Source organism: Pongo abelii, chromosome 6 (assembly GCF_028885655.2).
Source record: "Pongo abelii isolate AG06213 chromosome 6, NHGRI_mPonAbe1-v2.0_pri, whole genome shotgun sequence".
In the NCBI taxonomy this organism is placed as follows: Eukaryota; Metazoa; Chordata; class Mammalia; order Primates; family Hominidae; genus Pongo; species Pongo abelii.
Window position 1 is genome coordinate 12,025,920 of NC_071991.2, and position 27,730 is coordinate 12,053,649.

Genomic DNA, 27,730 nt, shown 5'->3' on the forward strand with positions numbered 1-27,730 from the left:
CTTCCCTGCCCAGGTCAGGTCACCAACCCCTGAGAAGCACACACGGGCAAGCCCTAGAGACCCAGCAGGGGAGGAGGAGCTGGGCTGGGTGGGAGAGCTGTGCAGGGTCTGGGGGGTGGGGTTCAGCATTGGAGGGGACAGCCTGATCAGACACCTGCAGGGGAGGGAGAATTGTAGAGGGGAAGACAGTCAGGAAGGCGATCCCGACAGCACCCAGCTGGATCAGAGGCATGATGGTACACCCAGGCGGTGTGCTTTCAAGGAAGAGGATTGCATGCTATATTGACCTAAAATGCTTTTTTTTGAGACAGTCTCGCTCTATCCTCCAGGCTGGATTGCAACATCGCAATCTCAGCTCATTGCAACCTCCACCTCCGGGTTCAAGCAATTCTTGTGCCTCAGCCTCCCAAGTAGCTGGGATTACAGACACGTACCACCACACCTGGCTAATTTTTGTATTTTTAGTAGAGACAGGGTTTCACCATGTTGGCCAGGCTGGTCTCGAACTCCTGACCTCAGGTGATCCACCAGCCTCAGGCTCCCAAAGTGCTGGGATTACAGGCGTGAGCCACCACGCCCGGCCTATTGACCTGAAATTCAAAGGAAAATTTGACAGCAAAGCCAAATGATTATGGGGGGGTGCAATGTGGCCAAAGGGGGCAGGAACCTCAGTGCCCGCCCCCGCATCCCAGGTTTCCGATAAGGAAACACTCAGCCCGGGCTCCTGCCAAGACGGATTTCCTGGCGGCCCCTACTAGAGGAGGAAGAACCTTAGGACTCCTGCTCCAAGCCTGCAGCTAGGGGACAGTGTCTCTCTGCAGGGACCCCGGCTGCCCTAACCCCTAGTGGCCCAGTGCAGACCCTCTAGTGGCTTCTCTCCTGCGCCGGGTTGGCCCCACCGTGCAGAAGGTAGCACCTCCACCAGCGACATTTCCCTGGCAAGCAGCCACTCTTACAGTTCCTCCGACAACCAGGTGCTTAAGGCTATCCCTGGTGATGCGCAGTTTACTTCTCAGCCAGTGCTGCTCCAGGCAGCCTCCCAGAGGGCCTGGATCTGACTCATGCCCAAGCCAGAGGCTAGGATGGGGGAACAAAGGGTGGGCGGGAAGCTCCTCTCCTTCCTGGAACGAGACCCAGCCTTGAACCTGCCTCTCACCTCTCTACCCGGCTGCTCTTCTCCCAGAGTGGAGATGACTGCCCCAGGCCTGATAATTGAATGGTGGGACAAAGTAGGAACCCCAGCCTCCAGCTTACATACCTCCTGGGAGGGAAGATCACTACCTTCCCAGAGGCAACTTTTTCCACCTTCACGGAATAAACATCTGGAAGGTCTGGCAGAAGATTGGGATGCGTCCAACTTGCTTCTCCTCACCCCTGGGACCCAGTTGTGCCCTGTGCAGGCTCTGCCCAGCTATGAGGCTGCGGTGGGACCCCTCTGTGCTGTTTCTCTCGGGCTGAGTCCCTGCATTGTCCTGGCAACTTATTCTGCTAAGTGGCAGAGCTCACTTGTGGGACCGCCACCCTGCTCCAGAGATTGTCTGTATTTTTTTGTTTGTTTTTTAAAGGGTTGGGGGGGATGTCACCATGTTGGCCAGGCTGGTCTTGAACTCCTGACCTCCAGTGATCCACTCCCCTCAGTCTCCCACTCCTCCGTAGCCAGCCCTGGGGAGCTTTCCACGCCTCCGGGTTTTGGCTCTGCAGGGACAGAGGGCCAACCTCTAGCCTCCTGGGCTGGGGGAACCACCCAAACAGGAGTTTTCTTCCCTGCTCTGTGCCCTGTGACCATGGGCCAGTCATTCCCCTTCCCTGGGCCTTGGTTTTCCTATCTCTAACATGGGGGCAGTAATCCCTATCTTCTGGCATCAGGGAGGGGATTAGAGATTATAGGTGTGTAGGGCATGGGCCCATAGTGGGGGTGCTCCCAGTGTGGGGACAATGCCTGATGCCTTCTGTCCCAGCCTGGGTCCGTTGCCCCCATTCCCCATCTCCAGATGGGGCTCATGTGTGAGGGGCCCCCTGGCCCTGACACAGCCCCATACAGCCCCTGTGAGCCTTGGTCCTTCCATCAACCCCCAAAGGCGCTTACCCAGGTGCCCAGCCCCGGACCTGCCCCTGACCACACCCACCTGTACCCACAGCACCTGCGCCTGTCCCTGAACGGCCACGGCCAGTGTCACGTACAGCACCTGTGGTTCCAGTCTGTGCTTGACATGCTCCGCCACTTCCACACACACCCCATCCCACTGGAGTCAGGGGGCTCGGCCGACATCACCCTTCGCAGCTATGTGCGGGCCCAGGGCCCCCCACCAGGTAAGATGCCGCCACCTGGCTGGTGTGATTACTCAAGATGACTTCCCATTGATTACTCAAGAAGGTGGCCCCTGGGGTGGGATGAGCCCCAGGTCTTCTGTCCCATAGCCTCAGCCGTGTCCCTCCCACCCTAGCCTAGCCACAGCAATTTCAAGCAGTCAGGTCATAAGGAATGGAGGCAGAAGTGGCAGCCTAGAGGCAGCCAGGTCCCTAATGATTCCTGGCAAGGGGAAGGGGGTGCCCAACAGCAGTGCAGGTGGGTGTATGGGGGTGGGGACAGGGGTGTGGATTAGGGCAAGTGGAATGAAAGGAGCTGGGGATATGGATTCCCAAACCCTGCACGGGGGAGGCTCAGAGCAAAGCTGCTGGGACCGAGCACTAAGGGCATGGGTGCACGTGCATGCGTGTGCTTGTGTGTGTGCATGAGTGCATGTGTGCATGTGCCCGTGTGTGTACGTTTACGTGTGCGTGTGTGTGCGCATATGCATGAGCGTGTGCAAGTGTATGCATGGGCGCGCATGCGCTTGTGTGTGTGTGCCTGTGTGCGAGCGTGTGCATTATGTGTGCGTGTGTGTGCACTCCTGTGCGTGTGGCTATATGGGCGTGCACACGCGTGGTTAGGTACATATATGTGTGTGTGCTCCTGTTTATGCATATGGGCGGGTGTGCTTGCATATGTGTCCGAGGACATGGGCTGCAACTCGGAAACCTGAGCGTGGGCCCTGGCCCTTTGAGGGATCCCGGCCTCCCTGCAGGATGTGGCCAGCCCAGGTCCCCACTCATGCCCTGCCGTCGCCTTGTTGCAGAGCCGGGCCCCACGCCCCCTGCCGCGCCCGCGCCCCCGGCCTGCTGGAGCGACCCGCCCGGCCAGCACTACTTCTCCAGCCTCGCCGCCGCCTGCCCGCCTGCCTCGCCCACCGACGCCGCCGGCGCCTCCTCGTCTTCCGCCTCGTCGTCCTCTGCCGCGTCGGGGCCCGCCCCCCCGCGCCCCGTCGAGGGCCAGCTCAGCGCGCGGAGCCGCAGCAACAGCGCCGAGCGCCTGCTGGAGGCCGTGGCCGCCACCGCCGCCGAGGAGCCCCCGGAGGCCGCGCCCGGCCGCGCGCGCGCCGTGGAGAACCAGTACTCCTTCTACTAGCCCGCGGCGCCGCCCGGGTGGGACACGCCAAGCTCTTCAGTGAAGACACGATGTTATTAAAAGCCTGTTTTAGGGACTGCACCTGGCTCTCCTGTCGTCCTTTCTCCCACGGGGAAGGCGGGGACTGCGGGGCAGCCACTCTCAGAGACCCCCGTCCGTCAGGGACCCCCGTCCAGCCCAGTGTGACCTGACACCTGCCAGGCCCCCTTGCAGCTCTGTCTCTGGTGGGACAGCTGAGAGACTCCCCATGGGGCGTCGGGCAGCACCTGAAAGAGGGCCCAACAGCAAAGGTTAGGGCTTAGGATCGGGAGGGGGCTTTAATGGAGCTGTGAGGGAGAGAGATGGGGGTAGTAACAACGAGGGGTGCTGGAAAGAGAGGAGGGGCATTCAGGACACAGTGAGGGATGGGGAGCACGCCCAAGTCATACGGAGAACTTGGATGCCGGGAGGAGGAGTGGAGGCCCGGACTAGGAGGGTAAAGGCGTTTTTGGGCAGATCTATGAAGCCTGGCGGTGTGGACAGGGCGGCAGGGCAGGATGTCTCTGTATTAGCCCTTAGGGGATTGGGCAATGGAAGAGGCTGGATTTCCCAGCTCGGTCATAGACTTAAACTTAGAAGAAGCTTAAAGAGCCCTCCCACCCACCGCGCTCCACCCCATTCACACCCCGTCCCCACCCCCTCCCATTCCCACCCCACACCTACCCACAAGTGGAATTCCAGCTGTGACTCCCATGACCCCAGGCTCTGGAGACACTGCTTGCTGGCAGTCCCAGCACCCCAGTCCCCAGGCAGTGTTCAAGAAAGATCCTGTTCCTACTAAGCCAAACCTCTGCCTTCCCCACAACACCCCAGACCTGGGGTCACAGACCCACAGTCCCCTTGCCCAAGACTGGCCTTGCAGGGCTTGGGTCAATGATGCATCCATCTATTTTTCTTTCTTTCCCCTTCCTTCCTTCCTTCCTTCCTCTCTCTTTCTTTCTCTCTTCTCTTTCTCTCTTTCTTCTGTTTCTCTCTCCTTTCTTTCCTTTTCTTTCTTCTTCTTTTTTGAGACAGGTGCAGTGGCACGATCTTGGCTCACTTGCAGTCTCAACTTCCCGGGCTCCAACTGTCCTCCCACCTCAGCCTCCCAAGTATCTGGGACTACAGGCATGCACCACCATGCCCAGTTAATTTTTTTTGGTAGAGACAGGGTTTCACCATGTTGGCTAGGCAGGTCTCGAACTCCTGAGCAATCCTGGGTGGGAGGTGATCCACCCACCTCAGCCTCTCAAAGGGCTATGATTATAGGCATGAGCCACTGCGCCGGGCCAGTGATGCGGATTTCAGATCCCTAGACATCTAAAGCTCTCAGGACTGTAACTAAGACACTCACAGCCTCTTCCCCATAAAAGGGGCATGAACACCCTTGGGCGGCTCCCAGGACTTTCAGCCACCCAGTCCCCATGCACAACATCATCAGGAAGTGACAGAGCAGGGCCCCCTGCTGCTCCATGGTGAGGGAAGACTACAAATTCAGAGGTCAGGAGAGCACCCTGCTACCTCTGCTTCCAGCACCTCCATTCGGTTGTGACCGGAGCCCTTCTGCCCCCGTGCCTTGGTGGTTTGGGGTCTATGCCAGGCCAAGTGCAAGACCCCATTCCATTCCAACAAGAACAAAGCAGGCTCTGGACTGAGGCTTGGGCTGGGCAGAGGAGCAGGGGCAGACTTAAGACTTAGACCCACCAGGCGGGGGCAGTGGTTCACGCCTGTAATCCCAGCACTTTGGGGGGCCAAGGCAGGCAAATCACCTAAGATCAGGAGTTCGAGACCAGCCTGGCCAACATGGTGAAATCCCTCCTCTACCAAAAACACACACACACACACACACAAAAACTAGCCAGGCATGGTGGTGCGCACCTGTAATCCCAGCTACTTGGGGGGCTGAGGTGGGAGGATCACTTGAACCCAGGAGGTGGAGGTTGCAGTGAGCCAAGATCGCGCCACCGCACTCCAGCCTGGGTAACAGAGTGAGACTCCATTTCAAAAAAAAAAAAAGACTTGGACACAGAGTGTGCCAGCCTTCAGGCCCTCCTGTCCTTTCCTCCTGATGTTGTCAGCCACAGCAGAGGCCACTCTCCATGCTGAATGCTCAAAACAGAATCAGCACAGAAGCAGGCAAAAGCACTGATGGCTGTCGCCTTTGCTCAATGGGGGGCTCATGCACATACGCACACGCGTAGAGTATAAGACTGTGGGAGAGGGTCTGTGCCCATCCTAAGGGGGCAGGTGCTGTTCCTGGGTTGTTCCCAGGCTAAAGTGAATTCGGGGGGACAACAGAAGTTGATACAGTGATCCCCCGGGCTCTCCCAAAGGATGCAGCAGGAAGGCCCAGGAGGTCAGTGAAAAGGGGGCTCTCTCTTCAGTATGGTCACCAGCGTGAGATCCTCAAGCCTGTCACTCAAGAGGGTGGTTCCAGACAGCCCAGACTCAGTGGGGGCTCTGGCGAAATCACAGCCGTTGCACAGATGGCAGCAACATTTTCAAGGGGTTTCATTTGTTCCTCAACAAGCATTTCAGATGCCTGCTCTGCGCCAGGCCAGGCCCATGGGGTAACTGAGCCAAGCTTTGGGACCACAAGTGCCCTGGCTGACTGTGACACTGGGTGTCGAGGACATGGGGGACTGCAGGTGCAGGAGCAGCAAGGTGGGATATGAGACCTGCAAGGTAGAGAGAGCCTTCAATGCCAGGCCAGGGAGTTTGGAAGGTGCTGAGAGCCAATGCCAATTAAAATGGTAGCTGAGATCACCCTGTGGCCAGAGGGTTGGGGCAAGGATGGATTGGAGGTGGCAAAATGAGGCGGGGGGCCAGGGAGGCTCTGGTGGGTCTAGGTGAGGGGCAAGGGGCCAGGGCAGGGCAGCAGAGAGGAGGACAGTGACGGAAGAAAGATCACAGCCGCGTGTGGTGGCTCACGCCTGTAATCCCAACACTTTGGGAGGCCAAGGCGGATGGATCACTTGAAGTCAGGAATTCAAGACCAGCCTGGCCAACATGGCGAAACCCCGTCTCTACTAAAAATACAAAAATTAGCCGAGCGTGGTGGCGCGTGCCTGTAATCCCAGTTACTCGGGAGGCTGAGGCAAGAGAATCGCTTGAACCCAGGAGGTGGAGGTTGCAGTGAGCCGAGATCATGCCACTGCACTGTAGCCTGGGAGACAAAGAGAGACTTGTCTCTAAATAAATACATAAATAAACAAATAGAACTGGCGTACAAAACAAAATAAAATACAATACAATAAAAATCAGTTCCTTCTGGTGGGCATTTCTGTTATATTTTTCTTCTTTTTTTTTTTAGGGGGGATGATGTGACCCTGCTTTCATGGTCTGTCTTCCTACTGAAAATCAACATCAATCGAGCTTCTGCCTTCCTGCTCCGGGGTAGGGCTTTTTGTCTTCCCTGAGATCACCTTAGCCCCTGTTGGGCACTTCTAACTTAGAAAAGTTCTAGCCCATTTGGGGTAGAAGAAATAAACTTCCTGCAATGTCGAGGAGCTCTTACATCCCTAGTATTAAGAGACAGCAAAGCAGCCAGGTGCAGTGACTCATGCCTGTAATCTCAACACTTTGGGAGGCCAAGGCAGGCAGATCACTTGAGGTCAGGAGTTCGAGACCAGCCTGTCCAATATGGTAAAACGCCATCTCTACTAAAAATACAAAAATTAGCCCAGCATGGTGGTGGCGCCTGTAATTCTAGCTACTCAGGAGGCTGAGGCAGGAGAATCACTTGAACTCGGGAGGTGGAGGTTGCAGTGAGCCAAGCTTGCGCCACTGTGCTCCAGCCTGGGCAACAGAGTGAGACTCTGTCTCAAAAAGAAAAAAAAAAAAGCAAAGCAATGCACTAATGTGAATGTTGAGTAATGAATCTCAATCATTGTCCCCACATCCTACATTTATTTCTTATTTATTTTGAAGAGTGTCTTGATCTGTCACCCAGGCTGGAGTGCAGTAGGGCAATCACAGCTCACTGCAGCCTCAATCCCCTGGGCTCAAATGATCCTCCCACCTCAGCCTCCCAAGTAGCTGGGACTACAGGTGGGTGTCACCACACTCTGCTAATTTTTAATTTTATTGTAGAGACGAGGAATCTCACTATGTTTCCCAGGCTGGCCTTGAACTTCTATCCTCAAGCGATCCTCCTGCCTCGGTCCAAAAGCCTTTTTTTTGTTTGTTTGAGACAGAGTCTTGCTCTGTCACTCAGGCTGGAGTGTAGTGGTGCAATCTTGGCTCACTGCAACCTCTGCCTCCCAGGTTCAAGCAATTCTCATTCCTCAGCCTCCCGAGTAGCTGGGACTACAGGTGCCCACTACAACGCCCAGCTAACTTTTGTATTTTTAGTAGAGTTTTAGTAGAGACTGGGTTTCGCCATGTTGGCCAGACTGGTCTTGAACTCCTGACCTCAGGTGATCCACCCGCCTCGGCCTCCCAAAGTGCTGGGGTTACAGGCATGAGCCACCGCACCCGGCCTCAAAATCCTTTAATAAGAAAAAAACATGTATTTGGCCAAAACATGCATTTGGCTAGGTAGAAAGTTTTCTGCAGTGCTCACCCTTCCCCTAAAAGGCCCTAAGCCAGGGATTTCTAATCTCTTTTGTGCCTCAGGCCCCTGACAGTCTGGGGAAGACTATTATGCCCTGCTTAGCATAATGTTTAAAGTGTACAGAATCAAATACACAGACTTGCAAGGAAAACCAATTACCCTGAAATTCAGTCAAAATATTAAATACAATTAAAAAGTAATCAAAATATTTTTTTTAACTGGTGATGTGGTAATATACATGCTTCTTTATTAACACTTTAAATAGCAAGCTTTCATAGCAGCCCTCATAACTACTGTAATTTCAGTCAATGATGAGCATGAATGATACTTTGGAGTTCTGTAACAAACTAGACGTGCTGTGAAAAGATCCCTTATTTGGATAAGCTCAGTGGCTCACATCTGTAATCCAGCACTTCGGAAGACTGAGGTAGGAAGATCGCTTGAGGCCAGGAGTTCAAGAACAGCCTGGGCAACAGAGTGAGACCCACCCCACTCTGCAAAAAAATACAGAAAACAGCTGGGCACGGTGGCTCACACCTATAATCCCAGCACTTTGGGAGGCAGAGGCAGGCAGATCACTTGAGGCCAGGAGTTCAAGACCAGCCTGGCCAACATAGTGAAACCCCGTCTCTACTAAAAATACAAAAAAATTAGCTGGGTGTGGTGGCACGCGCCTGTAATCCCAGCTACTCCGGAGGCTGGGGCAGGAGAATCGCTTGAACCTGGGAGACGGAGCTTGCAGTGAGCCAAGATCGTGCCACTGCACTCCAGCCTGTGCAACAGAGCAAGCGAGATCTGTCTCAAAAAATAAATAAATAAAATAAAATACAGAATTTTAGCCGGGTGTGGTGGAGTGTGCCTGTGGTCCCAACTACTCAGGAGGCTGAGACAGGAGGAACACTCAAGCCCAGGAGTTCCTGGGCAGGAACACTCAAGCCCAGGAGACAGGAGGAACACTCAAGCAGTGGGCTATGATCTGGCACCACTGCACTCCAGCCTGGGTGACACAGCGAGACACTGCGTAAACAAACAACAAAGAAAAGAAAAGATTCCTGATTTCCATTGGTGGCAAAGTAGCAGCTGCTGCTAATACTGTTGGTGGTTTCTCCTTAAATGAAAGAAATGTAATTTTTCAGTTAGAAGTTAACTAAAATAAGGATGTAATTTTTTACCCACTTAAGTTTACGAGCCTCCTGAATTTTTTTTTTTTTTTTCCGAGACAGGGTCTCACTATGTTGCCCAAGCTGGTCTCAAACTCCCGCTTCAGCCTCCCAGAGCGCTGGGATTATAGGTGTGAGTCACCATGTCCAGGCCAAACTTCCCGAATTGTATCTGTGAACCATTCAAGACCCTTAGATGAACAACCCTGTTCTAAAGAGTGGAGACACATTGCAAGAATTTGAAATAAAATGTTCAGGCCAGGCGTGGTGGCTCATGCCTGTAATCCCAGCACTTTGGGAGGTCAAGGCAGGGGGATCACTAGGTCAGGAGTTCAAGACCAGCCTGGCCAAGATGGTGAAACCCCGTCTCTACTAAAAATACACAAATTAGCTGGCTGTGGTGGCAGGTGCCTGTAATTTCAGCTACTTGGGAGGCTGAGTCAGAGAATTGCTTGAACCTGGGAGGTGGAGGATGCAGTGAGCCGAGATCACGCCACTGCACTCCAGCCTGGGCAACAGAGAGAGACTCCATCTCAAAAAAAGGAAAAAAAAATGTTCAGGCTCACACCTATAATCCCAGCATTTTGGAAAGCCGAGGCGGGTGGCTCACCTGTGGCCAGGAGTTCGAGACCAGCCTGGCCAACATGGCGAAACCCCGTCTCTATTAAAAACACAAAAATTAGCCGGGCTACTTGGAAAGCTGAGGCAGGAAAATCACTTGAAGGATTTTGGGAGATCAAGGTGGGCGGATCACCTGAGGTCAGGAGTTTGAGACAAGCTTGGCCAACGTGGTGAAACCCCATCTCTACTAAAAATATAAAAATTAGCCAGGCTTGGCGGCACGTTCCTGTGTCTACTGCTCCATCTCAAAAAAAAAAATTTATTTGAGACAGGGTCTCGCTCTGCCACCCAGATTGGAGTGTAGTAGTGCGAACATGGCTTACTGCAGCCTCAACCTCCTGAACTCAAGCGATCCTCCTGTTTCAGCCTCCCAAGTAGCTGGGACTACAGGTGTGCACCACCACACCCAGCTAATTTATTTTTTTTATTTTCTGTAGAGGTGGGGTCTCACTGTGTTACCTAGGCTGGCCTCGAACTCCTGGGCTCAAGTGATCCTCCCACCTCAGTTTCCCAAAGTGCTGGGATTGCAGGCATGAGCCACCGTGCCCAATGTTTAGTAAATATAATTTTCACTTCCTTTGTGTGGTGATGATGTAGTCACCACACATGCAACTTTGGGAGTACCAGCATCACATATTTAATGTGTGCAAAGAGAATGGGCGCCGTGGCTCTTGCCTGTAATCCCAGCACTTCGGGAAGTCGAGACAGGTGGATCACGAGATCAGGAGTTTGAGACCAGCCTGGTCAACATGGTAAAACCCGGTCTCTACTAAAAATACAGAAATTAGCTGGGCTTGGTGCACACCTGTAATCCTAGCTTCTTGAGAGGCTAAAGCAGGAGAATTGCTTGAACCTGGGAGGCGTAGGTTGCAGTGAGCCAAGATCACGCCACTGCACTCCAGCCTGGGCAACAGAGAGAAACTCCGTCTCGGAAAACAAAAAACAATTAAATTAATTTGTGCAAAGGTTCTGAAGTTTGCACCAAAGGTAAGAAAAGCTTACGGTGTCTTTTACAGTTAGTTACTATTGCTGCAAATTACTGCAAAACTTAGTGACTTACAGCCGCAACAATCATTTTGTTCTTTCTAATAATTGCTGTGGGTCAGAAATGCAGGAAGAGTTCTGCTGGGCAGTTCTGGCTTATTTTGTTTTTATTTTTTTATTTTATTTTATTTTTTAGATGGAGTCTTGCTCTGTCACCCAGGCTGGAGTGCAGTGGTGTGACCTCAGCTTACTGTGCACATGCAATTTTGGGAGTACTAGCATCACGTATTTGTGCAAAACTTCTGATGCGTGCACCAAAGTTAAGAATAGCTTACGGTGTCTGTCCTAGTTACTATTGCTGCATAAATCACCCCAAAATTTAGTAACTTACAGCCTCAACAATCATTTTATTCTCTCTTGTAGTTGCTGTGGGTCAGAAATTCAGGAAGGACTCTGCCATGCGGTTCTAGCTCAGGTTCTTTTTTTTTTTTTCATTCTTTTCAGATAGAGTCTCACTCTGTTGCCCAGGCTGGAATACAGTGACACGATCTTGGCTCACTGCAACCTCCGACTCCCTGGTTCAAGCAATTCTCCTGCCTCAGCCTTCCGAGTAGCTGGGATTACAGGTGTGTGCCACCATGCCTGGTTAATTTTTGTATGTTTAGTAGACACCGGGTTTCACCATTGGCCAGGCTGGTCTTGAACTCTGAACCTTAAGTGATCTGCCCACCTCAGCCTCCCAAAGTGCTGGGATTACAGGCGTAAGCCACCAAACCCGGCCTCAGATTCTTAGACAGTTGCAAACAGATGACAGCTGGAGCAGAGCAGCTGGGCCTGGCTGAACATCTCTCTCTCTCAAGTGGCCGCAGGGTCTCTCCATATGGGCTAGCTTGGGCTTCCTTACAACATGGTTGCCTCAGAGCTGAACTGTTTATCTGGTGGCAGAAGGCTTAAAGAACAAGTATTCCAGCAAGAAACCAAACTTAAAAACCATTCAATGTCACTTTGGCACAGTTGGTTACAGCCTACCCAGAATTCAGGGGGAAGAGAATCAGACTCCATCTCTCCATGGGAAAGTAGTAAGATTCTAAAGGAGCCTGTGAGATGGAAGACTTTTTTTTTTGAGATGGAGTCTTACTGTAGTGCAGTGGCATGATCTTGGCTCACTGCAACCTCTGTCTCCTAGATTCAAGCAATTCTCCTGCCTCAGCCTCTTGAGTGGCTGGGATTACAAGTGCCCACCACCGCGCCCCACTAATTTTTGTATTTTTAGTAGATAGGGTTTCACCATCTTGGTCAGGCTGGTCTCGAACTCCTGACCTTGTGATCCACCCGCCTCGGCCTCCCAAAGTGCTGGGATTACAGGGGTGAGCCACCATGCCTGGCCTGGAAGACGTTCTTGTAGCTATTCTTGCAGATATTGATGGAAGAATATCTTGTAGACATTCATCTTTAGAAGATAGAATCTGCCAGTGTCTGTGGCTGTACCTATCTCACTTTCTTCTGCTTTTAAAAATAAATAAACTGGCCGGGCACGGTGGCTCACACCTGTAATCCCACCACTTTGGGAGGCCGAGGCAGGCGGATCACGAGGTCAGGAAATAGAGACCATCCTGGCTAACATGGTGAAACCCCGTCTCTACTAAAAATACAAAAAATTAGCCAGGCGTGGTGGCAGGCGCCTGCAGTCCCAGCTACTCAGGAGGCTGCGGCAGGAGAATGGCGTGAACCTGGGAGGTGGAGCTTGCAGTGAGCCCAGATCATGCCACTGCACTCCAGCCTGGGCGACAGAGTGAGACTCCGTCTCAAAAAGAACACAAATAAATAAATAAATAAATAAATAAACAAACTCTAAAGTATGCCAACAACCAAGCTGATCTTAGGAACTATAGGAATAAATGCAAACCCAGTTTGGTAACTAAAATGTATTATAATCCAAGTATGCTGGTGGTATCTTTTTATAAATTGACTCTTGAGGAACTTACAGTAAAAATGATCAGGAGTTTGAGATCAGTCTGGGCAACATGGCAAGATCGCTTAAGCCAAGTGGGGACTGCAGAGATTGCAGTGAGCCAAGATCACACCATTGCACTCCAGCCTGGGTGACAGAGTGAGACACTGTCTCAAAAAAATTAAAAAAAAAAAAAAAATTCCAGGACCAGATGGTTTTACTGGTGAATTCCACCAAACATTTACTGACACTCACCAAAGAAGATACATGGATGAGCCTGGTACGGTGACTCACGTCTGTAATCCCAGCACTTTTGGGGGTTAAGGCAGGTGGATCGCCTGAGGTCAGGAGGATCGGACAGGTGTGCTACTCAGGAGACTGAGGCAGGAGAATCGCTTGAACCAGGGAGTAGGAGGTTGTAGCCTGGCCAACATGGAGAAACCCCGTCTCTACTAAAAATACAAAATTAGCTGGGTGTGGTGGCGCATACCCTGTAATCCCAGCTACTCGGGAGGCTGAAGCGGGAGAATCGCTTGAACCAGGTAGGTGGAGGTTGCAGTGAGCCGAGATTGCGCCATTGCACTCCAGCCTGGGCAACAAGAGCAAAACTCTGTCTCAAAAAAAAAAAAAAAAGGAATATTGACAGCAGTAAATTAAAACACATCGAATAGGCCAGGCGCAGTAGCTCATGCCTGTAATCCCAGCACTTTGGAAGGCTGAGGTGGGAGGATCACTTGAGACTAGGAATTCAATATCAGCCTGGGCAACATAGTGAGTCCTCATCTTTATAAAAAATAAAAATAATTTTTGTATCTTGGTTGGATGTGGTGGTTCATGCTGGTAATCTGGTAATCTCAACACGTTGGGAGGCCAAGGCGGGAGGGTGGCTTGTGCCTAGGAGTTCAAGACCAGCCTGGCAACAGAGTGAGACTCCGTGTCTATAAAAACAAAAACTGAAAAATCAATCTATATATTGGTATTTTTTTCCTCATCTTGGTTCCCCTTCTCTACAAAAAAAAAAATGAAAAAATTTGCCAGGAGTGGTAGGGCACATCTGTAGTCCCAGCTTCTTGGGAGGCTAAGGTGGGAGGATCACTGGAGTTCAGGAATTGGAGGCTGCAGTGAGATGTGATTGCACCACTGAGATCCAGCCTGGGCAACAGAGCAAGACCATGTCTCTAAAAACAACAACAAACCACACACACACACACACACACACACACACACATCAAATATAATCTCAGTCTAATCAAGAGAAAAATATCAGACAAGCTGGGCACGGTGGCTCACGCCTGTAATCCCAGCGTTGTAGGAGACCCAGGAGGGTGGATCATCTAAGGTCAGGAGTTCGAGACCACCCTGACCAATATGATGAAACCTCGTCTCTACTAAAAATACAAAAATTAGCCGGACATGGTGGCGGGCTCCTGTAATCCCAGCTACTCGGGAGGCAGACACAGGAGAATTGCTTGAACCTGGGAGGCAGAGTTGCAGTGAGCCAAGTTCGCACCACTGTACTCCAGCCTGGGCAACAGGCCAAGACTCCGGCTCCAAAAAAAAAAAAAAATCAGACAAATTCCAATAGAGGGACATTCTACAAAATAGCCGACCAGTACTTCTCAAAACTGTCAAAGTCATCAAAAGCAAGGAACATCTGAGAAACTGTCACAGCTAAGAGGTGCATGAGGAGACATGACAATGAAGGTAATACGGTGTCCTGGATGTTCACATTAGAAGAGAATGTGCCCATCAGAATGCATCGCTTACAGAAAGAGCACCAGACAACGGGATAATAGGATGACTTACACATTGCGGTCAGAAAATATACTCAGTATGATTTCAGTCTTTTGAAAAGTATTGAGATTTGTTTTACAGCCCAAGCATGTGGTCTATCTTGGTGACTATTCCAGTGCATTTGAAGAAAATGTGTATTCTGCTATTGTAGTGTGAAATGTTCTATAAATGTTAATTATGGGTCGGGCGCAGTGGCTCACCCCTGTAATCCCAGCACTTTGGGAGGCTGAGGCAGGAGGATCACCTGAGGTCAAGAATCCTAGACCAGCCTGGCCAACATGGTGAAACCCATCTCTACTAAAAATACAAAATTATCCGGGCGTGGTGGCAGGATCCTATAGTCCCAGCTATTCGGGAGGCTGAGGCAGGAGAATCACTTGAACCCAGGAGGCAGAGGCTGCAGTGGGCTGAGATGGTGTCACTGTATTCCAGCCTGGGCGACCGAGCAAGACTGTCTCAAAAAAAAAAAAAAAAAAAAACAACTCAATTAGGTCAAGCTGGGAAAGTACTGTTCAGATCTTCTATATTCTTATTGTTTTTGTCTTCTTTTTAAAAAATCAATTGCTGAGGACTGGATGCGATGGATCATGCCTGTAATCCCCAAGCTTTGGGAGGCAAAGGCAGAGGATTGATTGAGGCTAGGCGTTCAAGACCACCCTGAACAGTATAGCGAGACCCCATCCCTAATAAAAATAAAAAAAGTAACCAGGCATGGTGGTGCATGCCTGTAGTCCCAAGCTACTCAGGATGCTGAGGCGGGAGAATCGCTTGGGCCCAGGAATTCGAAGCTGCAGTGAGCCATGATAGCACCACTACAGCACTTTGAGAGCCTGAGTAACAGAAAAATACCCTGTCTCTAAATTTTAAAAGTTAACTAAGTCTGGGCACAGTGGCTCACGCCTGTAATCCTAGCACTTTGGGAGGCCGAGGCAGGTGGATCACCTGAGGTCAGGAGTTTGAGACCAGCCTGGCTAACACGGCAAAACCCCGTCTCTATTAAAAATACAAAAAAAAATAGCCAGCATGGTGGCTCATGCCTGTAATCCCAGCTACTCAGGAGGCTGAATCAGGAGAATCGCTTGAACCCAGGAGGCGGAGGTTACAGTGAGCCGAGATCGCGCCATTGCACTCCAGCCTGGGCGACAGAGCAAGACTCCATCTCAAAAAAAATAAATAAATAATAAAAAAATAAAAATTAACTAATTAAAAACAGATAACATCAATTGCTGAGGGAACAGTGTTAAAGTGTCCAAATGTGATTGTGGGTTTGCCTATTTCTCCTTTTAGTTCTGCCAGGTTTTCCTCCTTATATGTTGAATGCTGTTATTGGACCATGCACATTTAGAGCTGTTGCATCTTTCTGTTGAATTGACTCTTTTATCATGAAAAACGCATCTGTCTTTTTCTCTGGTAGTACTTTTGGCCTTATAAACCACTTTGTTAATAATTTAGCCACACCACCTTTCTCATGGTTGGTGTTTGTAGTCCATAACTTTTTTCATCCTGTTATTTAAATATGTCTGTGTTCTTATATTTATTTATTGTATTTATTATTATATTTTTGAGACAGAGTCTTGCTCTGTCACCCAGGCTGGAGTGCAGTGGTATGATCTCAGCTGCAACCTCTGCCTCCCAGGTTCAAGCGACTCTCCTGCATCAGCCTCCCGAGTAGCTGGGACTACAAGCATGCACCACCACACCCAGCTAATGTTTGTATTTTTAGTAAAGACAAGATTTCACCATGTTGGCCAGGCTGGTCTCAAACTCTTGACCTTAAAAGATCCACCTGTCTTGGCCTCCCAAAGTGCTGGGATTACAGGCGTGAGCCACCAAGCCCAGCCTATTTCATTTATTATTATTTTTTAAGACAGGCTCTTGCTCTGTTGCCAAAGCTGGAGTGCAGTGGTGCAATAATAACCCATTGTAGCCTCAACTTCCTGGGCTCGAGTGGTCCTCCCATCTCAGCCTCCCAAGTAGCTGGGATCACAAGTTCACTCACTGCAACCTCTGCCTCCTAGGTTCAAGTGATTTTCCTGCCTCAGCCTCCCAGGTAGCTGGGATTACAGGCGCGCACCGCCACACCCAGCTAATTTTTGTTTTTGTTTTTGAGATGGAGTCTTGCTCTGTAGCCCAGGCTGGAGTGCAGTGGCGCAATCTCGGCTCACTGCAACCTCTGCCTCCAGGTCCCGGTTCAAGCAATTCTACCTCAGCCTCCCAAGTAGCTAGGATTATAGGTGCATGCCACCATGCCCAGCTAATTTTTGTATTTTTTTTAAATTTCATTTTATTATTATTATACTTTAAGTTTTAGGGTACAGGGGCACAATGTGCAGGTTAGTTACATATGTATACATGTTAATTTTTGTATTTTTTAGTAGAGATGGGGTTTCACAATATTGGCCAGGCTGGTCTTGAACTCCTGAACTTGTGATCTGCCTGCCTCAGCCTCCCAATAATTTTTGTATTTTTTAGTAGAGATGGGGTTTCACCATGTTGGCCAGGCTGGCTGGAACTCCTGGCCTCAAGTGATCCACCTGCCTTGGCCTCCAAAAGTTCTGATATTACAGGTGTGAGCCACTGCGTCTGACCTGGGTAACTTATTTTTAAAAAGAAGTTTATTTACCTCACAATTCTGCAAGTTGCACAAGAAGCATGGCGCCAGCATCTGCCTCTGGGGAGGGCCTCAGGCTGCTTCCATTCATGGGGAAAGGTGAAGGGGAGCCCGGGGTGTGCAGAGGTCACGTGGTGAAAGAGGAAGCAAGAGAGAGGAGGAGGTCCCAGGCCCTTTTTAAACAACCAGCTCTAGTGGAGACTCAGAGTGAGAACTTGCTCACCCCCGAGGGATTCACCTATTCACAAGAGATTCACCCCCATGACCTAAACACCTCCTGTTACGCCCCACCTCCAACCTTGGGGATTATATTTCAACATGAGATTTGGAGAGTCAAAAATCCATACCATAAGCTGGGCACCGTAGCTCACCCCTGTCATCCCAGCACTTTGGGAAGCTGAGGCAGGCGGATCACCTAAGGTCAGGGATTCCAGACCAGCCTGGCCAACATGGCGAAAGCCCGCCTCTACTAAAAATACAAAAACTGAGCCCGGAGTGGTGGCGGGCGCCTGTAATCCCAGCTACTCAGGAGGCTGAGGCATGAGAATCGCCTGAACCCGGGAGGCAGAGGTTGCAGTGATCCGAGATCATGATACTGCACTCCAGCCTGGGTGACAGAGGGAGACTCCATCTCAAAAAAAAAGAAAGAAAGAAAAAGAAACTGGGCTCAGACAGGTTAAATAATCTGCCCAGGGTCACATAGCAGTAAATGATGGGACTGTGATTCTAACATAGTGTCTGACTCCAAAGCCTATATCCTCTCTTATTTTTGACTTTTATTTTAGAATTGGGGGTACACGTGCAGGTTTGTTGCAAAGGTATACTGCATGATGCTGAGGTTTGGAGTACGAATGAATCTGTTACTCAGGTAGAGAGCATTTTTTAGCTCTTCCCCCTCTCTCCTCCTCCAGAAGTCCTCGGTGTCTATTGTTCCCACCTTTATGCCCATCTGTACCCAATGTTGAGCTCCCACTTATAAGTGAGAACATTCAGTATTTGGTATTCTGTTCCTGTGTTAATTTACTTAGGATAATGGCTTCCAGCTGCAACCATGTTGCTGCAAAGGATATGATTTCATTCTTTTTTATGGCTGCATACTATTCCATGTTGTCCAGGCTGGTCTTGAACCTTTATGACTGATCTTCTCTTTTCCCAGTGAAGTTGGGAGGCTCCTAAGGACAAGGATGCAGGCCTGGCTCTGGGGTGGCTCATGCTTGTAATCCCAGCACTTTGGGAGGCCAAGGCGGGCAGATCACCTGAGGTCAGGAGTTCGAGACCAGCCTGGCCAACATAGTGAAACCCCATCTCTACTAACAATACAAAAATTAGCCAGGCGTGGTGGCGGGCGCCTGTAATCCCAGCTACTCGGGAGACTGAGGCAGGAGAATCACTTGAGCCCAGGACACGGAGGTTGCAGTGAGCCGAGATTGCACCACTGCACTCCAACCTCGGCAACAGAATGAGACTCTGTCTCTAAAAAAAAAAAAAAAAAAAAAGACAAGAATGTAGGCCCTGCTAGTCACACTAAGACTTCTAGGGAGCTGAGAAGGATCCAGTCACATTCTCGGTTCAAGACTATCTGGGCCAGCCAGCCAGGGAGACAGAGGTGTGTTCCTATAGAAGGAAATTCTGTAAGGAGAACTGTGGTGTCTCTTATGTGGCCCCCGCCCATTCTGCAGCAGCTTCAGGAGGGAAAGGTGCAATTCCAGAGAGTGTGAGTTGCTCAAGCTGCAAATGAGTCAGGAACGGGTAGAGCGTTTTCAAATAAAAAGCGTGCAAACTCAGCTGCTACCCAGAGCCCCAGGAAAGGGAAGCAGTGTCCAACCCGCTCCCATCTCACTGGGCCGTGATCGCACTTCAACTTCTGTTTTCCGTACAGTTCTGCTTTGTCCTTGGGAAGAGCCCTGCATGAAGTTGAATGGGGCCAAAGGAAAGAACAAGGAGGCATAAATGAGCTCTGAAGGGTCCCTGAGCAACAGAGAAGGGAGAGGTGAGAGCAACTGCTGGGAGGAGGCAGGGCCCAAGGCATAAAGGACTTTAGGCCAAGGAGCTGGATTACCTGATGGCATCATAGCATGCTAATTAAGAACACAGGGCCAGGAGTGGTGGCTCACGCCTGTAATCCCAACATTTTGGGAGGCCCAGGCGGGCAGATCACCTGAGGTCAGGAGTTCGAGACCAGCCTGACCAACACGGAGAAAACCCATCTCTACTAAAAATACAAAATTAGCCGGGCTTGGTGGCGCATGCCTGTAATCCCAGCTACTCGGGAGGCTGAGGCAGGAGAATCACTTGAACCGGGGAGGTGGAGGTTGCAGTGAGCAGAGATCACGCCATTGTACACCAGCCTGGGCAACAAGAGTGAAACTCCATTTCAAAAAAAAAATAGTATCAGCCGGGCATGGTGGCTCTTGCCTGTAATCCCAGCACTTTGGGAGGCCACGGTGGGCAGATCGCTTGAGCCCAGGAGGTTGAGGCTGCAGTGAGCTATAATCGTACCATTGCACTCCAGCCTGGGTGACAGAGTGAGACTCTGTCTCAAAAAAGAAAAAAAAAATGTCTACTAAGACCTCCACTCCCTGTAATGGCACATTAAGTATCTCCAACCAACCCACTCAGTGAGTAAGATAGGAAAGCTGGTCAAATGTAGTTTTTAAAATCTTAAGCCATTGTAATGTTGACGAGGTAGTGAAGAATGATGAGGCTACAGCCTGGGAGAAGAACAAAAAATCTAGAGAGGTGAGCCCAGCATGGCAAACTACTTTTTCCTGGAGTTGTCTGCCAATTTGGAAGAGGTGGATGAACGTCTAAAAGGCTGAGAAGCCTTTCAACAGCCTTGTTGGGCTAGGGGACAATTATTTGAATACAGGACCTGCCAAGGCAAGGGGCCCTATTAAAGCCTCTGCGCTTTGGAGTGAAACCAAAAAAAAAGGCTGCATCCTAGGAATCAGAAATAGACCAGAAAGCCAGGCACAGTGGCTCACACCCATAATCCCAGCACTTTGGGAGGCCAAGGCGGGCAGATCACTTGAGGTCAGGAGTTCTAGACCAGCCTGGCCAGCATGGTGAAACCCTGTCTCTACTAAAAATACAAAAATTAGCCGGGCATGGTGGTGCATGCCTGTTGTCCCAGCTACTTGGGAGGCTGAGGTGTCACAAGAATTCCTTGAACCCAGGAGGTGGAGGTTGCAGTGAGCCGAGATCACACCACTGCACTCCACCCTAGGTGACAGAACGACACTCTGTCTCAAGAAAAAAAAAATAGAAAAGAAAGAAATAGACCAGCCCTTCTGTGAACTAAAGTCCAGCTTCAAATCATCTCAGTTCCTAAAATTGAATAAAAGTAATCATAGATTCATAGACTGTTAGCACTCTCAAGCGCTAGCAATGTATATCCTGGCGGAAGCCAAGGTAAATTCTCTCCAGAGGTAGTTAATATAATGCTAAATTAAAAATAAATATCAAGGTTTAAAGGTTAAAAAAATTATTCCTCAAGATAAAGAGTAACTCTTCACTGTAATAAAAAGTTACATTCACCAGGAAGCTATAAGAATTCTAAATTTGCATGTACCTAATAATATTGTCTCAAAATACATAAAGCAAAAATCAACAACTCTATAAGACTAAATAGCTAAACCAAAAATAGTGGGAAATTTTAACATACTTTTCAACAGAAACTGATAAAATAGTTAGACAAATAATTAGTAAGGATATAGAAGATTTGAACAACTTAATCTATGGACATATATGGTCAGAGTGACATGATGAAGCTGGCTTGTATCCTCTCATGAGAACCAATTTTTAAAATTTCAAGACTTTTGTGAACCAGCTGATATCACCCTAGTAGCTTGACATTGACCACTACGGGAATATTTATATAATAGTATGATAGACAAATGCTACCAATCACAGTTTTATCCCCTTCCCCTCTGAAGCCAGTTAGTTTTTTTACTTTTTCTTTTTTTTTAATAGAGATGGAAGTCTTGCTGTATTGCTCAGGCTGATCTTGAACCCCTGGACTCAAGCCATCCTCCTGCCTCAGTCTCTAGTAGCTGGGATACCATGTCCAGCCAGTTGTTAAGTTTTGTTTGTTTGTTTGTATTTGAGACTGAGTCTCACTCTATCGCCCAAGCTGGAGTGCAGTGGTGCGATCTCAACTCACTACAACCTCCGCCTCCTGGGTTCAAGAGATTCTCCTGCCTCAGCTTCCTGAGTAGCTGAGAGCACAGGCGTGTGCCACCACACCCGGCTAATTTTTTTTTTTTGTATGTTTAGTAGAGACGGGATTTCGCCATGTTGGCCAGGCTGGTCTTGAACTCCTGACCTCAGGTGATGCACCTGCCTCGGCCTCCCAAAGTGTTGGGATTACAGGCGTGAGCCACTGCACCTGACCATGCTGCATCTTCTTTGCCCTAAAATGACCCCTTGGTCTGAAGAGATGACATAGGAGATCCCTTGCCCACAAGTCAGATGCATTTTGCAAGCCCTTGAACGATGGTGCTGGCAGAGGTACTGCAGATAGAAAAGGCAAGTCCATTTCTGGTGTAGTACCAATTAGAGTAAGACAAATCAATGCCCCCCTCTAGGATGAAAGGCGGCCAGTGTAATCAACTTACCCCCAAGAGACTGACTGGGCTCCTCAAAGGATCATGCTGTATCATGGGTCATTCAGTTCAGGCATTCAGTGGCAGCAGTAAATATATCAGCCTTGCTGAGAGGGAGCCCATGCCATCATGCCCATGTGTAGCCTTCAGTCCTGCGCGTGGCCATTCTGCTCATGGACCAATTGTACAATCACTGGAGTGGCTTAGGACAGACACTGCATGACCTCTATAGACAAGCTATCTTTTTTTTTTTTTTTTTTTTGAGACAAGGGCTCACTCTGTCACCCAACCTGGAGGGCAGTGGTGTGATAATCACTTTTGGAGGCTGAGGCAGGAGGATCACACGAGCTTGGGAGGTCGAGACCAGCCTGGACAACAGACCAAGACACCATCTCTACAGAAAATTTAAAAATTAGCCAGGCGTGGGCCGGGCGCGGTGGCTCATGCCTGTAATCCCAGCACTTTGAGAGGCCGAGGCGGGCGGATCACGAGGTCAGGAGATCGAGACCATCCTGGCTAACACGGTGAAACCCCATCTCTACTAAAAATACAAAAACTTAGCCGGGCGTGGTGGTGGGTGCCTGTAGTCCCAGCTACTCGGGAGGTTGAGGCAGGAGAATGGCTTGAACCCAGGAGGTGGAGCTTGCAGTGAGCTGAGATTGCGCCACTGTACTCCAGCCTGGGCGACAGCGAGACTCCATCTCAAAACAATAAATAAAATATAAAATAAAATAAAATAAAAATTAGCCAGGCGTGGTGATGTGCTTCTGTAGTCCCAGCTACTCAGGAGGCTGAGGTGGGAGGTTCACTTGAGCCCAGGAGGTTGAGGCTGCAGTGAGTTATGATTGCACCACTGCCCTCCAGCCTGGATGACAGAGTGAGACTCTGTCTCAAAAATAATAATAATAAGTAAACCAATAAATAAAAAGAAGTGTAGGGGCTTCAACCACATTGGCCTCTGGGTTTTCAAAAACCTGTCACTCCAAGCCTTGGCCTCATGGTGGGCAGGCCCGAGCTGCCTCAGAGGGTACAAGGAGCTTAAGGCTGAACTCCTCCCCAAAGCAACTCAGACAATGGAGGGTTAGCTCCCCTGCAACCTGGAAAATCCACATTGTTAATTAGGTCAAGTTTGTTGAGGATCAATGTTCATACGATTAAGTCCACCCTTTTAAAGTATATGGTTCAAGTCCAGGCATGGTGGCTCACACCTGTAATCCCAGGACTCTGGTTTGAGACCAGCTTGGGCAACATAGTGAGACCCCATCTCTACAAAAAAAAAAAAAAAAAAAATTAGCCATGCATGGTAGTGTGCGCCTGTAGTCCCAGCTACTCGGGAAGCTGAGATAGGAGGATTGCTTGAGGCTGAGAGGCAGAGGTTACAGCGAGCAGAGATCGGGACACTGCACTCCAGCCTGGGCAACAGAGTGAAACCCTGTCTCTAAATAAATAAATAAATAAATAAATAAATAAATAAATAGAAGTATATGGTTCAACAAGTTTGATAAATGTGGATGGTTGTGTAGCTGCCACCACAATTCAGATATAGAACATTTTCGTCATCCAAATATTATGCAGAGAGGCCAGGTGCAGTGGATCACGCCTATAATCCCAGTGCTTTGGGAGGCTGGGGATGGAAGGATCGCTGGAAGCCAGGAGTTTGAGACCAGCCTGGTCAATATAGCAAGACATCGTCTCTACAAAAATAATAATAATAATAATAATAAAGTAAAAAAAATAGCCAGGTGTGGTGGTGTGCACTGATAGTCCCAGCTATTCAGGAGGCTGAGGCAGGAGGATCACTGGAGCCCAGGAGTTTGAGGCTGCAGTGGGCTATGGTCACACCGCTGTGCTCCAGTCTAGGCAACAGAGTGAGACGCCATATCAAAAGAAGGAAAGAAGGGAAGAAGGGAGGAAGGGAGGGAAAGAGGGAGGGGGAAAGATATCCATTACCCTGAGGCCCTTTCAAGTCAGTCCTGTTCTCCTACTTGGCCCGTGGCAACTGCTGATCTGTTTTCCGTCCCTATCATTTTGGCTTTTCCAGAACATCAAGTAAATGGAACCATTCAGGTTGTGGCCTTCTATTAATAGGTCTGACTTCACTCACTAAGCATAATGCATCTGAGATCCATCCACGTTGTTGCAAGCCTCAAGAGGTCCTTCCTTCCTTTTTCTTTTTTTCCTTTTTTTTGAGACAGAGTCTCACTCTGTCGCCTAGGCTGGAGCAGAGTGGTGGGATCTTGGCTCACTGCAAGCTCCACCTGGGTTCACGCCATTCTCCTGACTCAGCCTCCTGAGTAGCTGGGACCACAGGCACCCACCACCATGCCCAGCTAATTTTTTTGTATTTTTAGCAGAGACAGGGTTTCACCCTGTTAGCCAGGATGGTCTCGATCTCCTGACCTCATGATCCGCCTGCCTCGGCCTCCAAAAGTGCTGGGATTACAGGCCTGAGCCACCTCACCTGGCCTCCCCCTTTTTTTTTCTTTTGTGATGGAGTCTCACTCTGTCGCCCAGGCTGAGTGCAGTGCTATGATCTCTTAATCCACCTTCTTAATCCGACTCACTGCAACCTCTGCCTCCCAGGTTCAAGCGATCCTCCTGCCTCAGCCTCCCAAGTAGCTGGGATTACAGGTGTACACCACCACGTCCGGCTAATTTTTGTATTTTTAGTAGAGATGGGCTTTCATCATATTGGCCAGGCTGGTCTTGAACTCCTGGCCTCAAGTGATCCTCCCTCCTCGGCCTCCCAAAGTGCTGGGATTACAGTCATGAGCCACCACGCTCAGCAAAAGCTCCTTCCTTTTATTGCTAAATAGTATTTCCCTGTAGGTCTGGATCACAATTTGACGGACATATGGGTTGTTTCCAGTTTTTGGAAATTATGAATCAAGCTACTGTCTGTATTCACACAAAGGTCAGTCAGTGGACATATATTTTCATTTCTCCAGTTCGAGACCAGCCTCGGTAACAAGAGTGAAACTCCATCTCAAAAAAAAAGAAAAGAAAAAGAAAAAGAAAGAAGAAAAAAAAACTTTGCTGTTTTAGTACTTTAAATATCAACCTCCTTTGAGGAGTACTCCTTTGAGTACTCCTACTCAAAGAATTGAGGTAGGAGTACCCACTCCTCTAGGGTAATCAACCATCCTGACTTGCCAAAGATTCTCTTGGTTTTAGCACTGAAGGTCCCACTTCCTGGGAAACCCTTCAGTCCTAGGATCAAACTAGGACAGGTGTGGTCACCTATTTTTTTTTTTTTTTTTTTTTTTTTAGACAGTCTCTCTCTGTCTCCCAGGCTGGAGTTCAGTGGTGCGATCTTGGCTCACTGCAGCCTCCGCCTCCTGGGCTCAAGCGATTCTCCTGCCTCAGACTCCCCAGTAGCTGGGATTACAGGCGGCCCCCCAACCCCCCACGCCCAGCTAATTTTTGTTGTATTTTTAGTAGAGACGGAGTTTCACCATGTTGGCCAGGCTGGTCTTGAAATCCTGACCTCGGATCATCCACCCACCTCGGCCTCCCAAAGTGCTGGGATTACAGGCGTGAGCCATGTTATTGAGTGTCAGGCACTGTTCTGGGCACTGCACGTCCAAACATCATTTTACCCATGCGCCAGCATCAAGGTAGTTTCGCTTGTACCAATCTTGCACATAAGGAAACAGCCTTAGAGAGATTAGGTTGCTTGTGCAAGCCCAGGGTAAGTGGCACCCAGTCTGCCATCTGCAAAGCACTGGTATCTTCCAGCCAGTAGACCTTGCTCCCTGGGTGCCCAGTTCTGGGTCTCAGGAAAGGTGGATTAAGGCTCCTAGTGGCGGGACCTGGGTGGGGATTTGCTGCCCTCTGGTGGCAGAAGGGACATCACCCTGGGTGTGAGACTTGTGGGCATCTGTGAGGCGGCCTTTCATCCCAGGGAGCCGGACCTCAAATCTGACCTCAGTTAGCTGAGTGCGGTGGCACCAGCCTGTGGTCTTAGCTACTCAGGGGTCCAAGGCTGAAGAATTGCTTGAGGTCAGCCTGGGAAACATATCAATACCCCATGTCTACAAAAAATGTGAAAAATTAGCTGGGCATAGTGGTACATGCCTGTAGCCCTAGCTTTTCTGGACACTGAGGCAGGAGGATCCGTTGAGCCCAGGAATTTGAGGCTGCAGTGAGCTATATTGGCACCACTGCACTCCAGCCTGGTGACAGAGTGAGACCCTGTCTATTGAAAAACATATATCTGCTGATAAATATGTCCACAATTTAGACCAGACTTAGACACTGAAGTTATTACCAGCTCCTTCACGCCCACATGCCTTAACTCTCTCTTGCCTTCGTGCATTCCTTCACTCCATTCATTCGCTTAACTTCCATCCAGCAGCTCTGTGCCAGACACTGAGGCTGGGGGTGCCAGGGAGACCTTTATCAACCGGACAGACACTGCCCTGCACTCCTGGCTCTGTAGCTTTCCGATAGTCCATTGCCTCACATGTTCATTTATTAAGTGTCCATTTATTGATTGAGCCTTCATCCATTCTTTCTCCTAATGTCCTTATTCATTCATTCATCTGTCACTTGCTCACCTCACTGACATATCTATTCAGTCTTCATATATCTTTTCATTCCTTTATTCTCTGAGCATCCCGGAAGTACCCACTCTACACCACACCAGGGTTAGATGCTGGGATTCTAACCCAGCCCACTACCCTGCCAAGACCATGGGGACGCAGATAGTGAGGACATAGTGGTAACTACTTCACCAATTATTGGGATTCAGAGCTGGGGGAGCACCAAGAAGCGAGCAATTCACTTCCTGGAGGTGAGGGGTGGGAGAGGCAATCTGAGAAGTCTTCTTGGAGGAGGTAGCATTTTGACCAAGTTGAGAAGCCTGTATGGGAGTTCTCCGAGGAAGAAAAGATGCTTTGTTTTGTAGACAAAAGTCTTTGTTCTGTGGAGTGTTTGGAGAAAAGTGAGGTACTGGTTGCTAACGTATGTGATGCTGGGTGAGTTTGTGTGCATGGCCCCAGCCAGGCCAAGCCCTCCCCAGGTTCCAGTGACACACCTGGGCCACTAAGGACCCTTAATTCCACCCTGAGCTCCTAGAAAACCACCCACTATTGGGCAGCCAGGAACGACCTTTGGAGAACAAACACTTCACCCTCCAGGTATCATCCACTTGTCCACCTGTTCATCCCTCTGGGGACTCAGTAGGAGGGCGACCCTGTCCCTAGGAGCCCGTGTCCCTCCAGCAAATGTTTCTTTCATTTTTATTTTTATTTATTTATTTATTTTGAGACAGAGTCTTGCTCTGTCGCCCAGGCTGGAGTGCAAAGGCATAATCTTAGCTCACTGCAGCCTCTGCCTCCCAGGTTCAAGCAATTCTCCAGCCTCAGCCTCCTGAGTAGCTGGGATTACAGGTGTGCACCACCACACCTCGCTAATTTTTGTATTTCTAGTAGAGACGGGGTTTCACCATGTTGGCCAGGCTGGTCTCAAACTCCTGACCTCAGGTGATCCACCCACCTCGGCCTCCCAAAGTGCTGGGGTTACAGGCATGAGCCACCGCACCAGGCTTTTGTGGTCATGGAATGGTCTTGTGTGATGTTGGTGTCCTGGAAATTACTTTTGTTTGACAAGAGAACACCAAGACCCAGCTGTGAATGTCTGGCCAGCTCCCAGGGAAACAGAACAGGAACTGGACAGAGCTTCTCCTTCACATTCTTTCCCTTTTTCCTTCTCTTGTCCCACTGATCACAAAACCCACACCATTACCTCGCTGACAATATACCTGCTAACCCCGAGGCTTTAGTCATACAAAGAAAATAGCCATTCTTCTGTGCTCTCGTAACATTTAATCATGCCTCTTACTTAAAGAATTCCAGCCGGGCATGGTGGCTCACGCCTATAATCCCAGCACTTTGGGAGGCCGAGGTGGGTGGATCACCTGAGGTCGGGAGTTCAAGACCAGCCTGATCAACATGGAGAATCCTTGTCTCTACTAAAAATACAAA

The 27,730-nt window shown here is 49.6% G+C and overlaps 1 protein-coding gene across 4 annotated transcripts in view; it reads left to right on the forward strand.

Moving 5' to 3' along the window:
• SH2B2 (SH2B adaptor protein 2) overlaps positions 1 to 3,526 on the forward strand; it is a 36,428-nt gene extending 32,902 nt beyond the window's left edge. For all 4 annotated transcript variants that reach the window (XM_002817805.4, XM_054560329.2, XM_054560332.1 and 1 more), the window contains 2 exons: positions 2,139 to 2,310; positions 3,117 to 3,526. In XM_002817805.4, coding sequence (XP_002817851.3) covers positions 2,139 to 2,310; positions 3,117 to 3,445 — 501 coding nt within the window. In that variant the 3' untranslated portion in view covers positions 3,446 to 3,526. The remainder of the gene's footprint in view (positions 1 to 2,138; positions 2,311 to 3,116) is intronic.
• Positions 3,527 to 27,730: the final 24,204 nt, after the last annotated feature.